Below are 21,651 nucleotides of genomic sequence, written 5' to 3'. Positions count from 1 at the left end.
CCTATTTGGCAATAATTATATTTTACAAGTAGTAAGTGTGTAGCATTTTTTTTTTAATTATTTTTATTTTTGAGACAGGATCTCTTACTCTGTCATCCAGGCTGGAGTGCAGTGGCGTGATCATGGTTCAGTGCAGCCTCAACTTCCCAGGCTCAGGTGATCCTCCCACTTCAGCCTCCCAAGTAGCTGGGACTACAAATGCACACCACCACGCCTGGATAATTTTCTGTAGGGATGGGGTTTTGCTGTGTTTCCCAGGCTGGTCTTGAACTTCTGGGCTTAAGACATCCACCACCTTGGCCTCCCAATGTGCTAGGACTATAGGCATGATGCCTGTAATCCCACTGCACCTGGCCATGTGTAGCATTTCTCTTTCCTTCTTTCCGTTTCTTCCTTACTTCCTTGCTTTTTTTTTTTTTTTTTTTGAGATGGAATCTCACTCTGTTACCCAGGCTGGAGTGTCGTGGCATGATCCAGGCTCACTGCAACCTCTGCCTCCCGGAATCAAGTGATCCTCTCACCTCTGCCTCCCAAGTGGCTGGGACTACAGGCACACACCCCCACACCTGGCTAATTTTTGTATTTTTGGTAGAAATGGGGTTTTGTCATATTGCTGAGGCTGGTCTCTAACTCCTGGACTCAAGTGATCCACCCACCCCAGCCTCCCAAAGTGTTGGGATCACAGGCATGAGCCACCGTGCCCAGCCCATATGTAGCATTTTTATTGCCATGTTTTTTTGAGACAGTTTCTTGCCCCATCACCCAGGCTGGAGGGCAGTGGTGCAGTCATGGCTCACTGAAGCCTCAAATTCCTGGCTTAAGTGATCCTCCTGCCCAGCCCCCACAAGTAACTGAGATTACAAGCACCTGCCTCCATGCCCAGTTAATTTTTTAAAAAATTTTTTAGGGATGACATTTTGCTATATTGCCCAGGCTGGTCTTGCACTCATGACTTCAAGCAATTCTCTCAGCTTGGCTTCTGTATTAGCCCATTTTCACGCTGCTGATAAAGACATACCCGAGACTGGGCGATTTACAAAAGGAGGAGGTTTATCAGACTTACAGTTCCACATGGCTGAGGAGGCCTCACAATCCTGGCAGAAGGTAAGGAGGAGCAAGTCACATCTTACATGGATGGCAGCAGGCAAACAGAGCTTGTGCAGAGAAACTCCCATTTTTAAAACCATCAGATCTTGTAAGACCCATTGACTATGATGAGAACAGCATGGGAAAGACCCACCCCCATGATTCAGTCATCTCCCACCAGGTCCCTCCCATACCACATGGGAATTATGGAAACCATACGATGAGATTTGGGTGGGGACACAGAGCCAAACCATATCATTCTGTCCCTGGTTCCTCTCAAATTTCGTATCTTCACATTTCAAAACCAATCATGTTTTCCCAACAGTCCCCCAAAGTCTCAACTCATTTCAGCATTAACACAAAAGTCCACAGTCCAAAGTCTCATCTGAGACAAGGCAACTCCCTTCTGCCGATGAGCCTGTAAAATCAAAAGTAAGTTACTTCCTAGATATAATGGGGGTAAAGGCATTGGGTAAATACAGCCATTCCAAATTGGAGAAATTGGCCAAAACAAAGGAGCTCAGGCCCCATGCAAGTCTGAAGTCCAGCAGGGCAGTCAAATCTTAAAGCTCCAAAATGATCTCCTTTGACTCTGTGTCTCACATCCAGGTCATGCTGATGCAAGAGGTGGGGGAAGGCATGATTGGTTCCTATGGTCTTGGGCAGCTCTACCCCTGTGGCTTTGCAAGGTGCAGCTTCCCTCCTGGCTGCTTTCACAGGCTGGCGTTGAGTGTCTGGCTTTTCCAGGCGCACAGAGCAAGCTGTCAGTGGATCTATCATTCTGAGGTCTGGAGGATGGTGGCCCTCTTCTCATAGCTCCACTAGGCAGTTCCCCAGTAGGAACTCTGTGTGGGGGCTCTCACCCTACATTTTCCTTCCACACTGCCCTAGCAGAGGTTCTCCATGAGGACCCCACCCCTACAGCAAACTTCAGCCTGGGCATCCGGGTGTTTCCATACATCTTCTGAAATCTAGGCATAGATTCCCAAACCTCAATTCTTGACTTCTGTGCACTCACAGGCTCAAAACCTTGTGGAAACTGTCAAGTCTTGGGGCTCGCATCCTCTGAAGCCATGGCATGAACTCTGTGTTGGCCCCTTTCAGCCACAGCTGGAGTGACTGGGATGTAGGGCACCAAGCTCTTGGGATGCACATGGCACAGGGACCTTGGGCCCGACCCTTGAAACTACTTTTTCCTTCTAAGCTTCGGATCCTGTGATGGGAGGGGCTGCCACAAAGTTCTCTGACCTGCCCTGGAGACATTTTCCCCGTTGTCTTGGTGATTAACATTCGGCTCCTAGTTACTTAAGCAAATTTCTGCAGCTGGCTTGAATTTCTCCTCAGAAAATGGGATTTTCTATTGCATTGTCAGGCTGCAAGCTTTCCAAACTTTTATGCTCTGTTTCCCTTTTGAAACTGAATGCCTTTGACAGCACCCAAGTTACCTCTTGAATGCTTTGCTGCTTAGAAATTTCTTCCACCAGATATTCTAAATCATCTCTCTTAAGTTCAAAGTTCCACAAATCTCCAGGGCAAGGCAAAATGACACCAGTCTCTTTGCTACAACATAACAAAAGTCACCTTTGTTTCAGTTCCCAACAAGTTCCTCATTTCCATTTGAGACCAACTCAGCCTGGACCTTATTGTTTATATCACTATCAGCATTTTTGTCAAAGCCATTCAACAAGTCTCTAGGAAGTTCCAAACTTTCCCACATTTTACTGTCTTCTTCTGAGCCCTCCAAACTGTTCCAACCTGTTACCCAGTTCCATATTCGCTTCCACATTTTTGGGTATCTTTTCAGCAACACTCTACTCCTGGTACCAGTTTACTGTATTAGTCCATTTTCACACTGTTGGTAAAGACATACCCAAGACTGGGCAATTTACAAAATTAAGAGGTTTATTGGACTTAAAATTCCACATGGTTGGGGAGGCCTCACAATCCTGGTGGAAGGTAAGGAGGAGCAAGTCACATCTTACATGGATGGTAGCAGGCAAAGAGAGCTTGTGCAGGGGAATGCTTCTTTTTTTAAAACTGCCATATCTTGTGTGACCCATTCACTGTCATGAGAATAGCATGGGAAAGACCCACCTCCATGATTCAGTAATCTCCCACTGGGTCCCTCCCATAACACGTTGGAATTATGGGAGCTACAAGATGAGATTTGGGTGGGTTCGCAGAGCCAATCCATATTAGTCTCCCAAAGTGCTGGGATTACAGGTGTGAGCCATCTTGCTGACCAGAGTATCTTTTCATATACTTATCTGTATATCTTCTTTGGTGAGGTATCTGTTAAGATCTTTGGCTCATTTTTTAATTGGGTTGTTTGTATTTTTATTGTTGTGTTTTAAGAGTTCTTTTTGTATTTGGGATAATAGTCCTTTATTAAAAGTGTCTTTTGTAAATAGTTTCTCGTGGCCTGCAGCTGGTCTTTTCATCCTCCTGATGGTTTCTTTTTCAGAGCAGGAATGTTTAATAAAGTCCAGCCTACCAATTACAGATGGTCCTTGACTTACAATAGTTTGGCTTACAATTTTTCAATTTACCATGGTGTGAGAATAATAGGCATTCATTAGAAACATACTTCAAATTGTGAATTTTGATATTTTCCCAGGCTAGTGATATGTGGTATGATATTCTCTTGAGATGCCGGGCAGTGGCAGCAAGGTGCAGCTCCACGCAACCACATGATCATGAAGGTAAACAACTATTGAATAGTACTCTATGCTGCACTGTGTTGCCAGATGATCTTGTCCAGCTGCAGGGTAACATAAATGTTCTGAACACATTTAAGGGAGGCTAGGCTCCGCTATGATATATTGTAGTTAGGTATAATAAATGCATTTTAAACTTATGGTGTTTTCAACTTACAGTGGATTTATACCCCCATCATAAGTTGAGGAGCATCTGTTTTTCTTACATAAATCATGTCTTTGGTGTTGTATCTAAAAAGACATTGCCAAACTCAACGTCATCTAGATTTTCTCCCATGTTGTCCTGTAGGAGGTTTGTAGTTTTGTGTTTTATATGTAAGTCTGTGATACATTTTGAGTTATTTTTTGTGATGGGTGTAAAGGTGTGTGTCTAGGTTTTTTTTTTTTTTTTTTTTATGTGGTTATCCAGTTGTTACAACACCATTGGTTGAATAGATTATCTTTTCTGCATTGTGTTGCCTTTGCCCCATTGTCAAAGATCCGTTGACTAAGGTGGGTCTAATTCTGGGCTCTCTATTCTGTTCTGTGATGTATTTTTTTAATTCTTTCACCAACCACACTGTCTTGCTTACTGTAGCTGTACAGTCGGTCTAGAAGTTAGGTAGTGTCAGTCCTCCAACTTTGTCCTTTAATATTATGAGGGCTAATATGGGTCTTTTGCTTCCCTACAAAAACTTTACAATCAGCTTGTTTTATATCTACACAGTAAATTGCTGCAATTTTGATGGGATTGCCTTGATTGTATAGGTCAAATTGGGAAGAACTGACATCTCAACATTAAGTCCTCCTATCCATGAACAAGAAATAGCACTTTATTTTTAGATTGTCTCCGACTTCTCTCATCAGTAGTTATCCTTATATAGATCTTGTACATATTTTGTTAGATTTGTACCTAGGTATTTAATTTGGGGTGTTGCTAATGTGAATGATATTGTATGGTTTTTTAAAATTAAAATTTGATAGTATTTGAACATCAACTTAGAAATTTGTCTTGTGGCTGGGCACGGTGGCTCAAGCCTGTAATCCCAGCACTTTGGGAGGCCGAGACGGGCGGATCACGAGGTCAGGAGATCGAGACCATCCTGGCTAACACAGTGAAACCCCGTCTCTATTAAAAAATACAAAAAACTAGCCGGGCGAGGTGGCGGGCGCCTGTAGTCCCAGCTACTCGGGAGGCTGAGGCAGGAGAATGGCGTAAACCCGGGAGGCGGAGCTTGCAGCGAGCTGAGATCCGGCCACTGCACTCCAGCCTGGGCGACGGAGCAAGACTCCGTCTCAAAAAAAAAAAAAAAAGAAATTTGTCTTGTTGACAGATGTTCTTGTACTTTATTCATAGATTTTTCCTTCAATTTTTTATGTGATAAAATACATATAAAATTTGCCATTCTGTTTTTAAATGTACAGCTCAGTGGTATTAAATTCCTTCATAATATTTGCAGTTATCACCACCACTTACCTTCAGAATTCTTTTCTCTTATAGAACTGAAACTCTATAACCATCAGACAATAACTCCCCATTTTATTCTCCCTCCAGCCCTGCCAGCTACTTTTCTAAGTCCCTCATAAGTAGAATCATACATTATTTGTCTTTTTGTGATTGGCTTATTCCTCTTAGTATAATGTTCTCAAAGTTCGTCCATGGTGTAGCATGTGTCAGAATTTCCTTCCTCTTTAAGGCTGAATAATATTTCATTGTAGCATATGCTACATTTTGTTTATCCATTCATCCATGGATGGAGACTTGGATTGCATCCACATTTTAGCTATTGTGAATAATGCTGTTATGTACATGGGTGTACAACCATTTCTTCAATTCCCTGCTTTTAATTCTTTTGGGTGTATATCCAGAATTGAATTGCTGGATCTTCTATTTTAGTTTTTTAAAGTAACTGCCATGCTATTTTTTATAGCAGCTGCAGCATTTTACGTTCCAATCAGCAGTGTAGAAGTGTTTTTGTATCATCACATCCTCGTCAACACTTGTTATTTTTCTTTTTCGTTTTAAAATAGTAGCCATTCTAATGTATGTAAGGTGTGGTCTCATTGTTTTACTTGCAGTTCTCTAATTATTAGTGATATTGAGCATCTTTTCATCTGCTTATTGGCCATTTGTATATCTTTAGAGAAATGTCGTTCTTCACATCACCTGCCCATTTTTAAACTGGGTTGTTGTTGAGTTTTAGAATTATCTGTATATTCTGTATATTAATTTATCAGGGATGGGCACGGTGACTCATGCCTGTAATCCCAGCACTTTGGGAGGCCGAGGTGGGCGGATCATGAGGTCAAGAGATGGAGACCATCCTGGCCAACATGGTGAAACCCTGTCTCTACTAAAAATACAAAAATTAGCCAGGCATGGTGGCACATGCCTGTAGTCCCAGTTACTCAGGAGCCTGAGTCAGGAGAATCACTTGAACCTGGGAGGCGGAGGTTGAAGTGAGCCGAGATCACGCCACTGCACTCCAGCCTGGTGACACAACGAGACAACATCTCCAAAAAAAAAAAAAAAAAAGAATTCTTATCAGATATGATTTGCAGATTATTTTCTCCCATTCCAGAAGTTGCCTTTTTTACTCTGTTGATGATGTCCATCTATAAAAATTCAGCCTATTTTTTTTGTTTCCTGTGCCTTTGATGTTATATCTAAGAAATCATTGCTAAATCAATTGTTGTGAAGCTTTTGCCCTGTGTTTTCTTGTAAAAGTTTTATAGTTTTAGGTCTTCCATTTAGGTCTTCGATCTATTTCGAGTTCATTTTTTAACATAGTGTTAGGTGAGAGTCCAATTTCCTGTGGCTATCCAGTTGTCCCAGTACCATTCATTCAAAAGACTGTCCTTTTGTTACTGAAACACTAGGGTTTCTGTCTAGGTCCTGCTGCTGCTTGGTGCACAGAAAGCCAATCACTGAGACGACAAGTATGGCCAAGAAAGAAGGCTTTAATCAGGTGCTGCAGCCAAGGAGATAGAAGCTCAGTCTCAAATCCATCCCCCTAACTGATTAAAACTAGGACTTTATATAGCAAGGAGGAAATGTAACAATATGTAAGAAAACAAAAACTAGAGAGGGGCAAGGAGGGCATCTGGTGATGTGATCTGATGAGTTCTAGTTATCTGATTCTTTTTTTTATATATAGGCCTAAAGGTCCTTTCCTGAGGGAAGGAACTCAGATAAAACAAATATGAGTTTCATGTTTTAACAGCAAAAGGGTCAATTTCCATATTTATCCAAATACAATTGTCTGTGGGACTCTTGGGATGGTTTCACTTTTTTTTCATTGGATGATCTTGGCACTCTTGTCAAATATTGAGACCATATCTGTCAGGATTGTTTCTATGCCCTCTATTCTGTTTCACTGGTCTATGAATATGTCTTGTCTTTATGCCAGTACTACATTGAACTTTGTAGCTTTGTACTATAGTAAATTTGATTACTATAGCTTTGTAGTAAGTTTGGAAATTAGGAATTGTGAGTCCTCCAGCTTTGCTCCCCTTCTTTAAGATTGTTTTGGCAATTAAGTGTCTGTTAAGATTACATATGAATTTTAGGATGGCTTTTTTTTTTTGTTTTCGAGACGGAGTCTCACTCTGTCACCTAGGCTGGAGTGCAGTGGCACGATCTCAGCTCACTGCAAGCTCTGCCTCCTGGGTTCACGCCATTCTTCTGCCTCAGCCTCCGGAGTAGCTGGGACTACAGGCACCTGCCACAATTTTTTGTATTTTTTAGTAGAGACGGGGTTTCACTGTGTTAGCCAGGATGGTCTTGATCTCCTGACCTTGTGATCTGCCTGTCTCGGCCTCCCAAAGTGCTGGGATTACAGGCGTGAGCCACCGCGCCTGGCCCTGGGTTTTTTTTTTTTTTTTTTAATTTCTGCAAAAAACACCATTGGATTTGTATACAGATCACAATGAATCTGTAGATTTCTTTTGGTAGGATTGACATCTTAACAATACTAATTCTTCCAATTCATGAATATGGGGTGTGTTTCCATTTATTTATGGTGTCTTTAATTTCTTTCAGCATTGTTTTATGATTTATATTGTGTAAGTCTTTCACCTCAAGTTCATTCCTAAGTGTTGTATTCTTTTTGATGCTATTGTAAATAAACTTATAGTTTCTTTTTTTCGATTGTTCATTATTAGTGCATAGAAATGCAACTGGGTTTTATGTTAACTTTGTATCCTGCTGCTTTGCTGAATTCAGTTTTTGTAGACTGTAGGGTTTTGTACGTTTAAAATTGTATCATTTGCAAGCAGAAATCGTTTTACTTCTTTCTTTTCAGTTTGGATGCCTTTTATTTATTTTCCTTGACTAATTTTCTCTGGCTAGAACTTCTAGTACTGTGTTGAATAGAAGTGATGAAATTAGGCATCCTTGCCTTTTTCCTGATCTTAGAGGGAAAATGTTCCTTCTTTCATTATTGTGTATGATATTTGCTGTGGGTTTTGTTGTATATGGCTTTTATTAAGTAGAGGCAGTTTCCTTCTATTCTTAGTTTAAGTGTTTTTATCATGAAAGGGGTGGAATTTTGTCAAATGCTTTTTCTGCATCAATCGAGCTGATCATGTGACTTCCCCCCCCCCCCCACTTTCTTCTGTTTATATGGTGTGTTACATTGGTTTTTCATCCTTGCATTCCAAGAATAAATCTCACTTGGTCATGTGGTATAATCCTTTTAATATAAGATATGATCTAATATGTAGAAAACTGTAAGATGTCACAAAAAAACTTTGAATTAATGAGTTCAGCGAAGTAGCAGAATGCAAAGTCAACATGCAGTTTACTGTTATTTCATTGAGGATTTTTGCATTAATTCATAAGTGATATTAGTCCATGGTTTTCTTTTCTCATTGTGCCTTTGTCTAGCTTTGGGGTCAGGTTACTGCTGGCTTCATAGAATGACTTAGGAAGTGTTCCATCTTTAATTCTTTAGGAAAGTTTGAAAACCAGTGGTACTAGTTCTTTTAAATGTTTGATAGAACTCACCAGTGGAACCATCAGGTGCAGGGCTTTTGTTTGCCAGGAGATTTTTGATTACTGATTCAATCTCCTTATTTGTTATAGGTCTATTCAGATTTTCCATGTTTTCGTGATTTCATTCTGATGGGTTTTATGTTTCTAGGAATTTGTCTATTTCATCTAGGTATTATGTTTGTAATTTCAAATTCCACTTGTTCATTGCTAGTATACTGGAAAATAATTGAAGGTTTTTTCTTCTTTTTTTGACACGGAGTCTCGCTCTTGTTGCCCAGGCTGGAGTGCAGTGGTGCAATCTCAGCTCACTGTAACCTCCACCTCCTCCCAGGTTCAAGTGATTTTCCTGCTTCAGCTTCCTGAGTAGCTGGGATTCCAGGTGCACACCACGACACCCAGCTAATTTTTAAATTTTTAGTAGAGATGGGGTTTCCCCATGTTGGCCAGGCTGGTCTCAAAGCCCTGACTTCAGGTCATCCACCCACCTTGGCCTCCCAAAGTGCTGGAATTACAGGCATGAGGCACCATGCCCAGCCTAGTCTTATATATTGACTATGTATCCTACACTGTATGTATCCTGCAGTGTTGCTATGATTGCATATTAGTTCCAACAGTGTTTTTTATCTATTTATTTTTTTTTATTTATTTATTTTTGCGATAGAGTCTCGCTCTGTCACCCAGGCTGGAGTGCAGTGGTGCATTCTCAGCTCACTGCAAGCTCTGCCTCCCAGGTTCACACCATTCTCCTGCCTCAGCCTCCCGAGTAGCTGGGACTACAGGCTCCTGCCACCACGCCTGGCTAATTTTTTCGTATTTTTAGTAGAAACGGGGTTTCACCGTGTTAGCCAGGATGATCGATCTCCTGACCTCGTCATCTGTCTGCCGTAGCCTTCCTAAGTGCTGGGATTACAGGCATGAGCCACTGCACCCAGTCAACAGTGTTTTTATTGATTTGGATTTTCTGCGTGGGCAGTCATGTCATGTATGAACAGTTTTATTTCTTCCTTCCCAATCAGAATACGCTTTATTTCTTTTTCTTGTCTTATTTCATTAGCGAGGCCTTCCATTATGATGTTGAAAAGGAGTGGTAAGGGGATTTTCTTGGTTTGTTCCTGTTTTCTTGCCTTCATGGAGAAACTTCTGGTTTTTCGCCATTAGTTAAATTCTTAGATGTAGAGATTTTATGGATGTTCTTTATCAAATTGAAGTTTCCCTCTATTCCTACTTTACTGAGAGTTTTTGTCATAAATGACTGTTCAATTTTGTAAAATGTTCTTTCTGTGCCTATTGATACGATCATGTGATTTTCTTCTTTTGCCTATGAATGTGATGGTTTATATTGATTTTCAAATGTTGAAACAGCCTTGTGCACCTGGGATAAATCCTACATGATTGTGGCATATAATTCTTTTTATATACACTCATATGTTGCTTAACAACGGGGATACATTCTGAGAAATGTGTTCAGTGATTGTTGTATGAACATCATAGAGTGTCCTTATACAAACCATGACAGCATAAGCCTACTGCGCACCTAGGCTATATGGTATAGCTTGTTGTTCCTAGGCTGCAAGCCTGTACAGTGTGTAACTGTAATGAACACTGTAGACAACTATAACACAGCAGTAAGTGTTTGTGTATCTAAACATCTCAATGTAGAAAAACTACAGTAAAAGTATGGTATAAAATATTTTTTTTTAAATGGCACACCTGTGCAGAATGCTTACCATAAATGGAGTTTGTAGGGCTGGAAGTTGCTCTGGGTGAGTCAGTGAGTAGTAAGTGACTGTGACGGTCTAGGACATTTTGTACACCACTGTAGCCTTGATAGACAACACTAAATTTATTAAAAAATATTTTTCGGTCTTCAGTAATAAATTACCTTTAGCTTACTGTAACCTTTTTCACTTTGTAAATGTTTTGATTAAAAACTTTTTTTACTCCTTTGTAATAACACCTAACTTAAAACACAGACACATTGTACAGCTATACAAAAACATTTTTTCTTTATATGCTTAGCCTATATGCTCTTTCCTTTAAAATTTTTTATTTTATTATTTAAACTTTTTTGTTAAAAACTAAGACACAATGTACACATTAGCCTACGCCTACACAGGGTCAGGATCATCAATATCACTGCCTTCCACCTCTACATCTTGACCCACTGGAAGGTCTTTAGGGGCAATAACATGCATAGAGCTGTCATCTCTTACGATAGCAATGCCTTCTTGTGGAATGCAGTTAACTTTTTTAAAAATAAGTAGAAGGATTACTCCTTGCTAAAATAATGCTAACATGTATAGCATAGTAAATACACAGACTGATAACACAGTTGATTATCAAGTATTATGTACTATATATAATTGTACATGGTATACTTTTATACAAATGGGCAGCACAGTAGTTTATTTACACCAGTATCACCACAAACATGTAAGTAATGTGTTGCGCTATGACATTGTGATGGCTACAACTTCACTAGGAATTAGGAATTTTTCGGCTCCATTATAATCTATGGGACCACCGTTGTACATGCAGTTCCTCCTTGACTGAAATGTCATGTAGTGCATGACTGTATCATTGGATTCGGTTTGCTAATATTTTAAGATTCTTGCACCTATGATCATGAGATATATTGGTCTGTAGCTTTCTATTAATGTCTTTATCTGGCTTTGGTATTAGGGTGATGCTGGCCTTATAGAATGAATTAGGAAGTATTCCTTTTGCTTCTATCTTCTGAAAGAGATTGTAGAGGATTGGTATAATCTCTCTCTTAAATGTTTGGCAGAACTCCCCCAGTAGGCCCATCTGGGCCTGGTGCTTTCTATTTGGGAAGGTTATTAATTATTGATTCAACTTATTTTATAGAAATAGGCCTGTTTAGAATTTCCATTTTTTAAAGTTTTGGTGGATTCTGTCTTTAAATAATTGGTTCGATTCATTTAGTTTATCAAATTTCTAGATATGGAGTTATGGATAGTATTCTTTTATTATCCTTTTGTTCAATACAGATCTCATAGACATGAAAAGGATAATAAAGGAACACTATCACTAAAAATTGATCCTTTCTTTTTATCTTAGACTAATTGAAGGCTTATCAATTTACCTTGTTGAAGAACTACCTTTTGGTTTTATTGATTTTGTTTGTTTGTTTCTCAGTTGATTTTCTGTTTTCAGTGTCATTGATTTCGCCTCTAGTTTTTATTATCTCTTTTCTTCTGCTTCCTGTGGATTTAATTTGCTGCTCTTGTTACCTAAGGTGTAAGATCAGATTATTGATTTTTAGGTCTTTCTTCTTTTCTAATATATTATTTCAGTGATACAAATTTCTCTAAGCACTGCTTTTCCTGCATCCTATGAATTTTGATACATTGTGTTTTCATTTCTATTTAGTTCAAATATTTTAAATTTCTCTTGAGATTTTTTATTCATGTGTTACTGTTTAGCCTTACATATATTGAGATATTCCAATTATCTTTCTGTTGTGAATTTCTGGGTTCCATTGTGGTCTGAGAGCAGACTCTATATGATTTCTATTCTTTTAAATTTGTTAAAGTATGTTTTATGGCCCAGAATGTTCTACCTTGGTGAATAGTCCATGTGAATGTGAGAAGAATGTGTATTCTGTGGTTGTTGGATGAAATATCCTATAGAGGTGAATTCTATCCAGTTGATTAATAGAGTTTTGAGTTCAAGTGTGTCCTTTTTAACCTTCTGTCTGCTGGATCTTCCTACTTCTGATAGAGCAGTATTGAAGTCTACAGCTATAAAAGTAGATGCATCTATTTCTTCTTGTCATACTATTAGTTTTTACCCCATGTATTCTCTACAGCTATAAAAGTAGATGCATCTATTTCTTCTTGTCATACTATTAGTTTTTACCCCATGTATTTTGATGCACTGTTAAGAACTGTATCTTACTGGAGAATTGAGCCCTGTATTATGTAATGCCCTTCTTTATCTAATAACATTACTGGCTTTGAAATCTGTTATATCTGAAACTAATTCAGATACTTCTACTTTCTTTTGATTAGTGTTAGCATGGTGTATTTTTTTCCATCTACTGAAAAAAATGTCTTTATTTAAATTGGTTTTCTTTGAGATATTATATAATTGGGTCTTATTTCTTGTCCCATTATAATTGTCTTTGAATTGGTACATTCAGATCACTGTGATTATTGATATAATTGGATTAATATCTACCATATTTGTAACTATTTTCCATTTGTCACCTTTGTTCTTTGTTGCTATATTTGTCTTCTCTTTTTTCTTACCTTTTGTGGTTTAATTGAGCATTTTTTAAAAATTTATTTTTTGTATATGTTTTTAGGGTCTCACTCTGTTGCCCAGGCTGGAGTGCAGTCATGCAATCTCAGCTCACTGCAGCCTCAACCTCCCAGGCTTAAGCCATCCTCCCACCTCAGTCTCCCAAGTAGCTGGGACTACAGGCATATGTCACCATACCTGGCTATTTTTTTTTTTTTTTAATATTTTGTAGAGACCAGATCTCAATATATTGCTCAGGCTGGCCTTGAACTCCTGGGCTCAAGTGATCCTCCTACCTCAGCCCCTCAAAGTGCTGGGATTACAGGTGTGAGCCACTGTCCCCAACCAACATATTTCAATATGGTTTATTTTATCTCCCTTTGCTGGAAGCGAAAGAGATTTCTCTCCGATATTTACTGAGAGAACCTGATTTAGCTCCTAGAAGTAAAACTCACAAAAGCATGGGGGCCTCCCTATAACTAGGTCCCCCTGGAGTTTTTATCACTGGGACTTGTCCACACCTAGCAATTTGTCAGCTACAGTTTGTTTTTCCACCCCTTTCCCAGTTTCTGTGGAGGTTTCTGTTCCGGTCTATTGTGATTCTGTGTATCCACCTGACTGTCTCTCCAGTTGTAGGAGCAGTGGTATATTAGTCCGTTTTCACACTGCTGTCAAGAACTACCTGAAACTGGGTAATTTATAAAGAAAAGAGGTTTAATTGACTCACAGTTCCACATTGCTGGGGAGGCCTCAGGAAACTTACAATCATGGTTGAAGGGGAAGCAAGGCACTTCTTACATGGTGGCAGGAGAGAGAGAGAGCGCAAAGAGGGAAGTGCCACTTTTAAATAATCAGATCTCATGAAAACTCGCTATCACAAGAACAGATGGGAAACTGCCCCTATGATCCAATCACTGCCCACCAGGTCCCTCCCCTGACACGGGATTGCAATTTGAGATGATATTTAGGTGGGGACACAGAGCCAAAGCATATCAAGTGGATTCTCCTGTGACCTCACCGAAGTTTTTAAGAAATACATGCACATGTATTTTTTATATCAAGAGCGGGTAAGTATAATGTTAAACAAGAAGTTAATAGAAACTGCATGTTTCCTCCCCTCTTTGAAAATACTTTAGCAATTGTTTTTAGATAGAGTGCACATTTCCTAGAGTCATTGTTTAAGAATAATAGACAAACAGGCTGGGCATGGTGGCTCACACCTGTAATCCCAGCACTTTGGAAGGCTGAGGTGGTTGGAAAACCTTGAGGTCAGGAGTTCCGAGACCAGTCTGGGCACCATGGCAAAACACCGTCTCTACTAACAGTACAAAAATTAGCCAGGAATGGTGGCGTGCACTGTAATCCCAGTTACTGGGGTGGCTGAGGCAGGAGAATTGCTTGAACCCAGGAGTCAGAGGCTGCAGTAAGCCAAGATCACGCCACTGCACTCCAGCCTGGGCAACAGAGTGAGACTCTGTCTTAAAACAAATAAACAAACAAAGACACTACAAACCCACTTTGCTTTTCATGAATTGAAAATCATTATATGGTGTTGTCAGGAGATCTTAGACTCTGTGAAAGGCATTTTCCAGAGAGTTGCCCAAAATTGGAAGGGTGTTGGGGGGCCAAAATGCCTAGGCAGAGGTGATGGGTTTGATGTAGTAAAGAGTAAGGAGTCACCAAAGTGTCTTAGCAAGAGAATACTCTAAAAATCATGTTTTAAGAAGAGATTCTACCATCTTTGTCCGGGGTATGGGTTCATAGAGAAAACCTAGCGTCATAAAACAAGCAAGGAAAACCATGGATTATGAAGGGATCTTTCTACAAAGAGAGTAATTAGTACTTCTCTATTTTGCAGACTCTCTCAGTACCTTCAGAATATTTACAGCCTTCCCAAATGTAATATGTACCCTTCTCAAGACTATGCATAATGCAGTCACTTAAGAGTTGTGCTGTGTTTTACATAGACTGACAGGTTCTTGTTCAAATTCATTGTGATGTCATCTTTTCATTTTCTTTTGGGGTAGTTTTAAATACATTTTCCTTTTTAAGAAGGCTAGGATGTTTGGGGGAAAAATCCTCGTACTTTTTATAAGCCACTTATTCTCATAACGCAGATTAACTTCACAGCACATAAAAAGAATACTGGAGAACCCTTGCATGATTAAATATGTCCCTAGAGGATTAAATTTTTCCACATATTTATAAGCCAGTGCTATTAACAATGTTCCAGCATTAAACTTTCTGTACATCCTCATTATGGAGGAGGCCTTTTTTTCTTCGTTCTGCCCTTGCTGTTAGTTTTTCCATGGTCAGAGATGTAGCACTATAAAATTATCTGTGGAAACATGCAATCTGAATGTTTAACTGGAGTCTAACAAAGTATCATGTCTTGGACTGTTCTAATTTTGTTCAAAGATGTTGTCAGTTTTTCAGACTTACTTGTTCTTTTGTCTTACTGGAAACCTGGCAGAAGGTAGCTATTTACAGGCATATCTTAGAGATATTATGGAGTTTGTTCCAGACCACCACAATAACGCTAGTATCACAGTAAATCAAGTCTCACAATTTCTTTGGTTTCTCAGTGCATATAAAAGTTATATTTTTACTGTACTGTAGTCCGCTAAGTGTGTAATAGCATTATGTCTCAAAATACATGCATACCTTAAGTAATATAAAATACTTTTTTTTTTTTTTTTTTTTTTCTAAAAAGTGCTAACAATTATTGAGCTTTTTCAGCATGTTGTAATCTTTTTGCTGGTGGAGGTTCTTGCATTGATATTGATGGTGGCCACCTGATCAGGGTGGTAGTTGCTAAACGTTGGGGTGGCTGTGGCAGTTTCTTAGAAAAAGACAAGTTTGTTGCAGCAGTTGGCTTTTCCTTTCAGAAAAGTTTTCTCTGTAGCATGCAGTGCTGTTTGATAGCATTTTACCCACAGCAGAACTTCTTTAAAATTGGAGTTGTCCTCTCAAACCCTGCTGCCACTTTATCAACATGATGTTCTAAATCCTTAGTTGTCATTGCAACAGTGTTCACAGCATCTTCATCAGGAATAGATTTCCATCTGGAAACCACTCTCTTTGCTTACCTGTAAGAAGCAACTCCTTATCTGTTCAAGTTTGATCCTGAGATTGCAGCAATTCAGTCACGTATTCAGGCTCCACTTCTAGTTCTCTTGCTTTTTTCACCACATCTGCAGTGACTTCCTCTTGAACCCCTCAAAGTCATCCATGAGGTTCGAATCAACTTCTTTCAAACTCCTTTTGATGTTGATATTTTGACCTCCTTCCATGAACCACAAATGTTCTTACTGGTATCTAGAATGGTGAATCCTTTCCAGAAGGTTTTCAATTTACTTTGATCAGATCCATCAGAGAAATCACTCTGTATGGCAGCTATCGCCTTATTAAATGTATTTTTTAAACAATAAGTCTTGAAAATCAAAATTACACCTTGGCACAAGGGCTGCAGAATGGATATTGTCTTAGCAGGCATGAAAACAACATTTATCTCTTTGTACATCTGGATAACCAGGTACATTGTCAGTGAGCAGTAATATTTTGAAAGGAACCTTTTTTTCTGAGCAGTAGGTCTCAACAGTGGGCTTAAGATACTCAGTAAACTATGATGTAAACAGATGTGCTGTTACCCATGTTTTGTTGTTTGTTATAGAGCATAGGCAGAGAAGGTTTGGAATAATTTTTAAGGGCCCTAGGATTTTTAGAATGGTCAGTAAGCTTTGGCTTCAACTTAAAGTCACCAGCTGCTTTGGCCTTGACCAAGAGAGTCAGCCTATTTTTTGAAGCTTTAAAGCCAAGCGTTGACTTCTTTTCTGTAGTTACGAAAGTCCTAGGTGGCATCTTCTTCCACTAGAAGGTGGTTTCATCTATGTTAAAAATCTGTTGATTAGCCACATCTGTTTTCTGAGCTAGATCTCATAATAACGTGTTGCAGCTTCTACATCAGTACTTACTGCTTCACCTCTCACTTTTATGTTATGGAGACACCTTCTTTCCTTAAACCTCATTAGCCAACCTCTGCTAGCTTCCAGCTATGCTTCTGTAGCCTCCTTACCTCTCTCAGCCTTCATAGAAGTAAAGAGACTGAGTTTTGCTCTGGATTAGGCTTTGGCTTAAGGGGATATTGTGGCTGGTTTGATCTTCTCGACCACTAAAACTTTCTCTGTAGCTCTTTTACTTTCTTATTTTTTTGTGTTCATTGGAGTAGCACTTCTAATTTCGTTCTAGAACTTTCTCTGTGCATTAACAAATTGGCTGTTTGGTGCAAGAGGTGTAGCTTTTTTTTTTTTTTTGGTATGTCTCAGCTTTTGACATGCCTTCCTCACTATGCTTCATCATTCCTATCTTTTTTTTTTTTTTTTGCTTTTTTTTTTTTTTTTTTTGGAGACAGAGTCTCACTCCGTTGCCCAGGCTGGAGTGCAGTGGCGCAATCTCAGCTCACTGCAACCTCTGCCTCCCGGGTTTAAGCGATTCTCTTGCCTCAGCCTCCGAAGTAGCTGGGATTGCAAGCGTGCACCAAAACGCCCAGCTAATTTTTGTATTTTTAGTAGAGTCGGGGTTTTCACCATGTTGGCCAGGCTGGTCTTGAACTTCTGACCTCAAGTGATCCACCCACCTCGGCCTTCCAAAATGCTGGGATTACAAATAGACATGAGCCACCGTGCCTGGCCCATTTCTAGCTCTTGATTTAAAGTGAGAAATGTGTGACTCTTCCTTTCACTTGGGCACTTTGAGGCCATTATAATTGGCCTGCTTTCAGCATTGTTTTGTCTCAGGAAATAGGCCAGAGGAGAGGGAGAGAGATGGAGGAATGACCAGTTGGTGAATTGGTCAGAACACATACAACATTTATCTACTAAGGTCACCATCTTATATAGGTACACTTTGCAGTGCCCCAAAACAGTTATAATAGTAACACCAGAGGTCGCTGATGACAGATCACCACAACAGATATAATAATAATGAAAAAGTTTGAAATATTGTGAGAATTACCAAAATGTGACAGAGAGACGCGAAGAGAGCACATGCTGTTGGAAAAATGGTATTGATTGCTTTGTTCAATGCAGGGTTGCCATGACTTTCAATTTTTTTTTTTTAATTACTAAATACGTAGTGCTTACCATTTCAAAAAAGGTCATTTAATTTCAGTGCACATTTTTTCCTGACGTAACATTCTGGTTTATAAGGAATCTTGTTATTACTGAGGGATTGAGTTATTTATTAAATGCCATTTTTTTTTCAGGTGTTAGGTTGTCAAATTAATTTCCCATGGCTAATCAGCCTGGGCTTGACTCTACGCACATAATGGTCCTCCACTCCCCCAGCTCTCCAGGACTTGCAGTCTCTCTGATCCCAACAGCCTGCAGGTCTTTTCTTTGTTTCTTTTTCTTTCTTTTTTTTTTTTTTGAGACAGAGTCTTGTTCTGTCGCCCAGGCTGGAGTGCAGTAGCGCAATCTCGGCTCACTGCAAGCTCCGCCTCCTGGGTTCACACCATTTTCCTGCCTCAGCCTCCAGTGGCTGGGACTACAGGCGCCCGCCACCACGCCCGGCTAATTTTTTGTATATTTTGTAGAGACGGGGTTTCACATGTTAGCCAGGATGGTCTCGATCTCCTGACCTCGTGATCTGCCTGCCTCGGCCTCCCAAAGTGCTGGGATTACATACGTGAACCACACTGCACCTGGCTGCCTGCAGGTCTTTTCTTACCAGCCAGGACTCTTTCCCAGTCTCTTCAGTGGTGTTCACCAGACCCTCAGTTTCTCTGACCTTAACCTTTTGATCCTTATTCTGCCAGTCTCTTAGCTTAGATGGGTTCTTAATTTCTTTTCTCCCCAAATTTTTATTTTCTGTCCTGACCAGAGGCATCAGATTGTTCTACACTGTTTAAATGTGCCAGTCAGCATCTGTTCTTCCACTTTCTGCACAGCTGGGCCTCAGGGTCACCACTTGTCTCAAGCCCCATAGTCTAACCCTTCTCAGGTCACACAGGACTTCCTGCCTGCTATCTAGACCCTGGAGCTCCCCTGCCCCCTGTCCCCTGGTCCCTTCACTTTTCACTGCTGCAGCTTTGCTCATCCTTCCTTCCTCATTCCTGCGCCTGGGGGGAGAGCTGCCCTCCTTTCCAGTGCCAACCTCTTCATCAGTGCTTTAGAGTTCTGCTTCAGCACTAAACAAAAACCAACTAAATTAAGATTTTAATATTTTTATATTAATATTTAAAATTGTTTAATTTTTATAAATGTTAAATAACATTTGGTTTTAAGAAATATTAAATATTTAATTTTAATAAATATTGTTTATTAACATTAAGTAAAGGTGATCAGGGGGGAGGATCACCTGAACCCAGGAGGTTGAGGCTGCAGTAAACTATGATTGTGCCACTGCACTCAAGCCTAGGTGACACAGCGAGACTGTCACCAAAAGCAAAAAAAAAAAGAACTGTTTGCAGCAACAAAAATTAGAAAGCACTACCCTTTAACAGAGAGCTGATTAAATTATGGTGTATTTATTATTGGTGGCAAATTTTAATAAGTACTAATTTTTAATAAGTATTTTAAAATCTTAATAAATATTGAGTAATATTTAATATTAAGTAACACATGCACATGGATTTAAAAATTAAAGTAGTACAAAATAATCTACAGAGGCTACTATTTGATGCCAGTTTGTGTGTATGTACATTCTTCCATAGATGATACATGCATAAACAAGTATGTACATCCATGCCTTTCTTCCTCTTCCTGTCTCCTCCTTCCACTCTTTTTGAACACAAATACTATCTATACACAGTCTAGATATTGCTTTTTAAATATATTGCTATGTTTTGGAAAACAATTTGTGTCAGTATAAGACCTGCCTCATTCCTTTAATAGATACAAAATATGTTGTTTTTTTTTTGTTTGTTTGTTTTTTGTTTTTGAGACTGTGTCACCCAGGCTGGAGTGCAGTGGTGTGATCATAACTCATTTCAACCTCAACCTCCTGGGTTCAGGTGATCCTCCCACTTTAGCTTCCCAAGTGGCTGAGATTGCAGGTACACTCCACCATGCCTGGCTAATTTTTAAATTTTTTTGTGGAGTTGAGGTCTCACTGTGTTGCCCAGGTTGGTCCTGAACTCCTAAGCTCAAGCAGTCCTCCTGCCTTGGGCACCCAAAGTGCTAGGATTACAGGTGTGAGCCATCGTGCCTGGCCCAAACACTGTTTCAGTAAGCATCATTACAATGGAAGTCTTTGTGCCCTTGTACAACTCTATCAGTATGAAGTCTTAAAAGTGGAATTGATAGATTAAAGGGTGCCTACATTTTCATCTTCTAAAAAGAGAAAAATTCTATTTCTTGTATTATTACTGTTCCAATCTGTTTATGCATTGTTGATTTCTTAGGTATGTCTTCAATATCTGCTATCTTTTTAAAGTGTTCGTCTTTATTTCTTGTGAGTTCTGAAAGAATTTCTGAGGCATTCTGGTTCAGCATTCTACATTTCACAGTCCCTGTGATCACTGAATTCCTAAATGTGATACTCATTGTTTGTTCCTAAGAACTCTTTACTGTTCTCATATTGTTCTCCTCTCAAGTGTACAGGCCTTTTATTTTTTAACTTTTTATTGAAGGATAACATATATCCAAAAAAACACACAAATCTTGTGTTCAACTTAATGAATTCTCAAAAAATACACCTTATGTAACCAATGCTTAGATAAATAAACAAATTATTACCAGCACTTTGGAGTGTCCCTTGTGCCCCTTACAGCCTCTCTGTGGGTAGCTACTATCTTTTCTTCTAACACCACACATTCTTACTGCCTACTTCATTTTAATTTTATATAAATGTAATTATACAGTACATACTGCTACTCCTTCCTTTCGTGTTACATTATGTTTGAAGGTAGTTTGTTCTCACTGATAGATAGTATTCCATTGCATGACTATACCACAATCCATTTGTTCATTCTACTGTTGATGGTCACCTCAGTGGTTTCTAGTTTTGGGCTATCATGAATAGCGCTGCTATGGACACTTTCGTTTGTGTCTTCTGGTGCACATATGTACACATTTTTGTTGGGTGTGTATACACATAGAGTAGAATTGCTGTATCATAGGGCATAGAGTCCTGGTTGTTCCACATCCTTGCCAGCACTTGGTATTTTCTTTGTCATTTTAATCTTTTTGATAGATGCAAAGTAGTGTTTCATTGTGGTTTCAGTGTTCATGTCTCTAAATACTCATGCCATTGAGCCCATTTTCATGTTTATTGGCTCTTTGGATATCCCCTTTTGTGAAGTACCTATTGAAATTTATTTTTCCATTTTAAAATTATTTTTAAAAAATATATTTGGCTAGCTGGTATGTCACATTTTTTTGACAAAATCCTTTTGCCCCTCCCTTCCCATTTATCCTTTTAAATTTATTTTCTTGGCTTTTCTCTCACCTGTTTTCTAACCAGTGAACTTTAGGGCCACTAATCCTAACTCTTCTAGAATTTTTAGTGAATTTGCATGAAACTTACTTTATTGAGAAAACATTGATATGCAAACTGGAAGATAATGTTATTGTCATTCTAAGAAGGGAAAAGATGATAAATACTAAG

At 39.3% G+C, this 21,651-nt stretch overlaps 1 protein-coding gene across 8 annotated transcripts in view; it reads left to right on the top strand.

Annotated features, from left to right (window-relative positions):
* Positions 1-21,651, top strand: part of ATG7 (autophagy related 7) — a 278,184-nt gene that overhangs the window by 131,974 nt on the left and 124,559 nt on the right. The window contains exon 18 of one of the 8 annotated variants that reach the window (XM_023218425.1): positions 3,704-3,788. The exons of the other annotated variants lie outside the window; for them this stretch is intronic. Within the exon in view, the coding sequence (XP_023074193.1) occupies positions 3,704-3,788 (85 nt within the window). The remainder of the gene's footprint in view (positions 1-3,703; positions 3,789-21,651) is intronic. 8 annotated transcript variants of the gene reach the window in all.

The sequence above is a fragment of the Piliocolobus tephrosceles genome, chromosome 2 (genome assembly GCF_002776525.5).
Source record: "Piliocolobus tephrosceles isolate RC106 chromosome 2, ASM277652v3, whole genome shotgun sequence".
NCBI classification, from domain to species: domain Eukaryota; kingdom Metazoa; phylum Chordata; class Mammalia; order Primates; family Cercopithecidae; genus Piliocolobus; species Piliocolobus tephrosceles.
The sequence above is the reverse complement of the archived record's forward strand: the minus strand, read 5'-3'. Positions and strand labels throughout refer to the sequence as shown.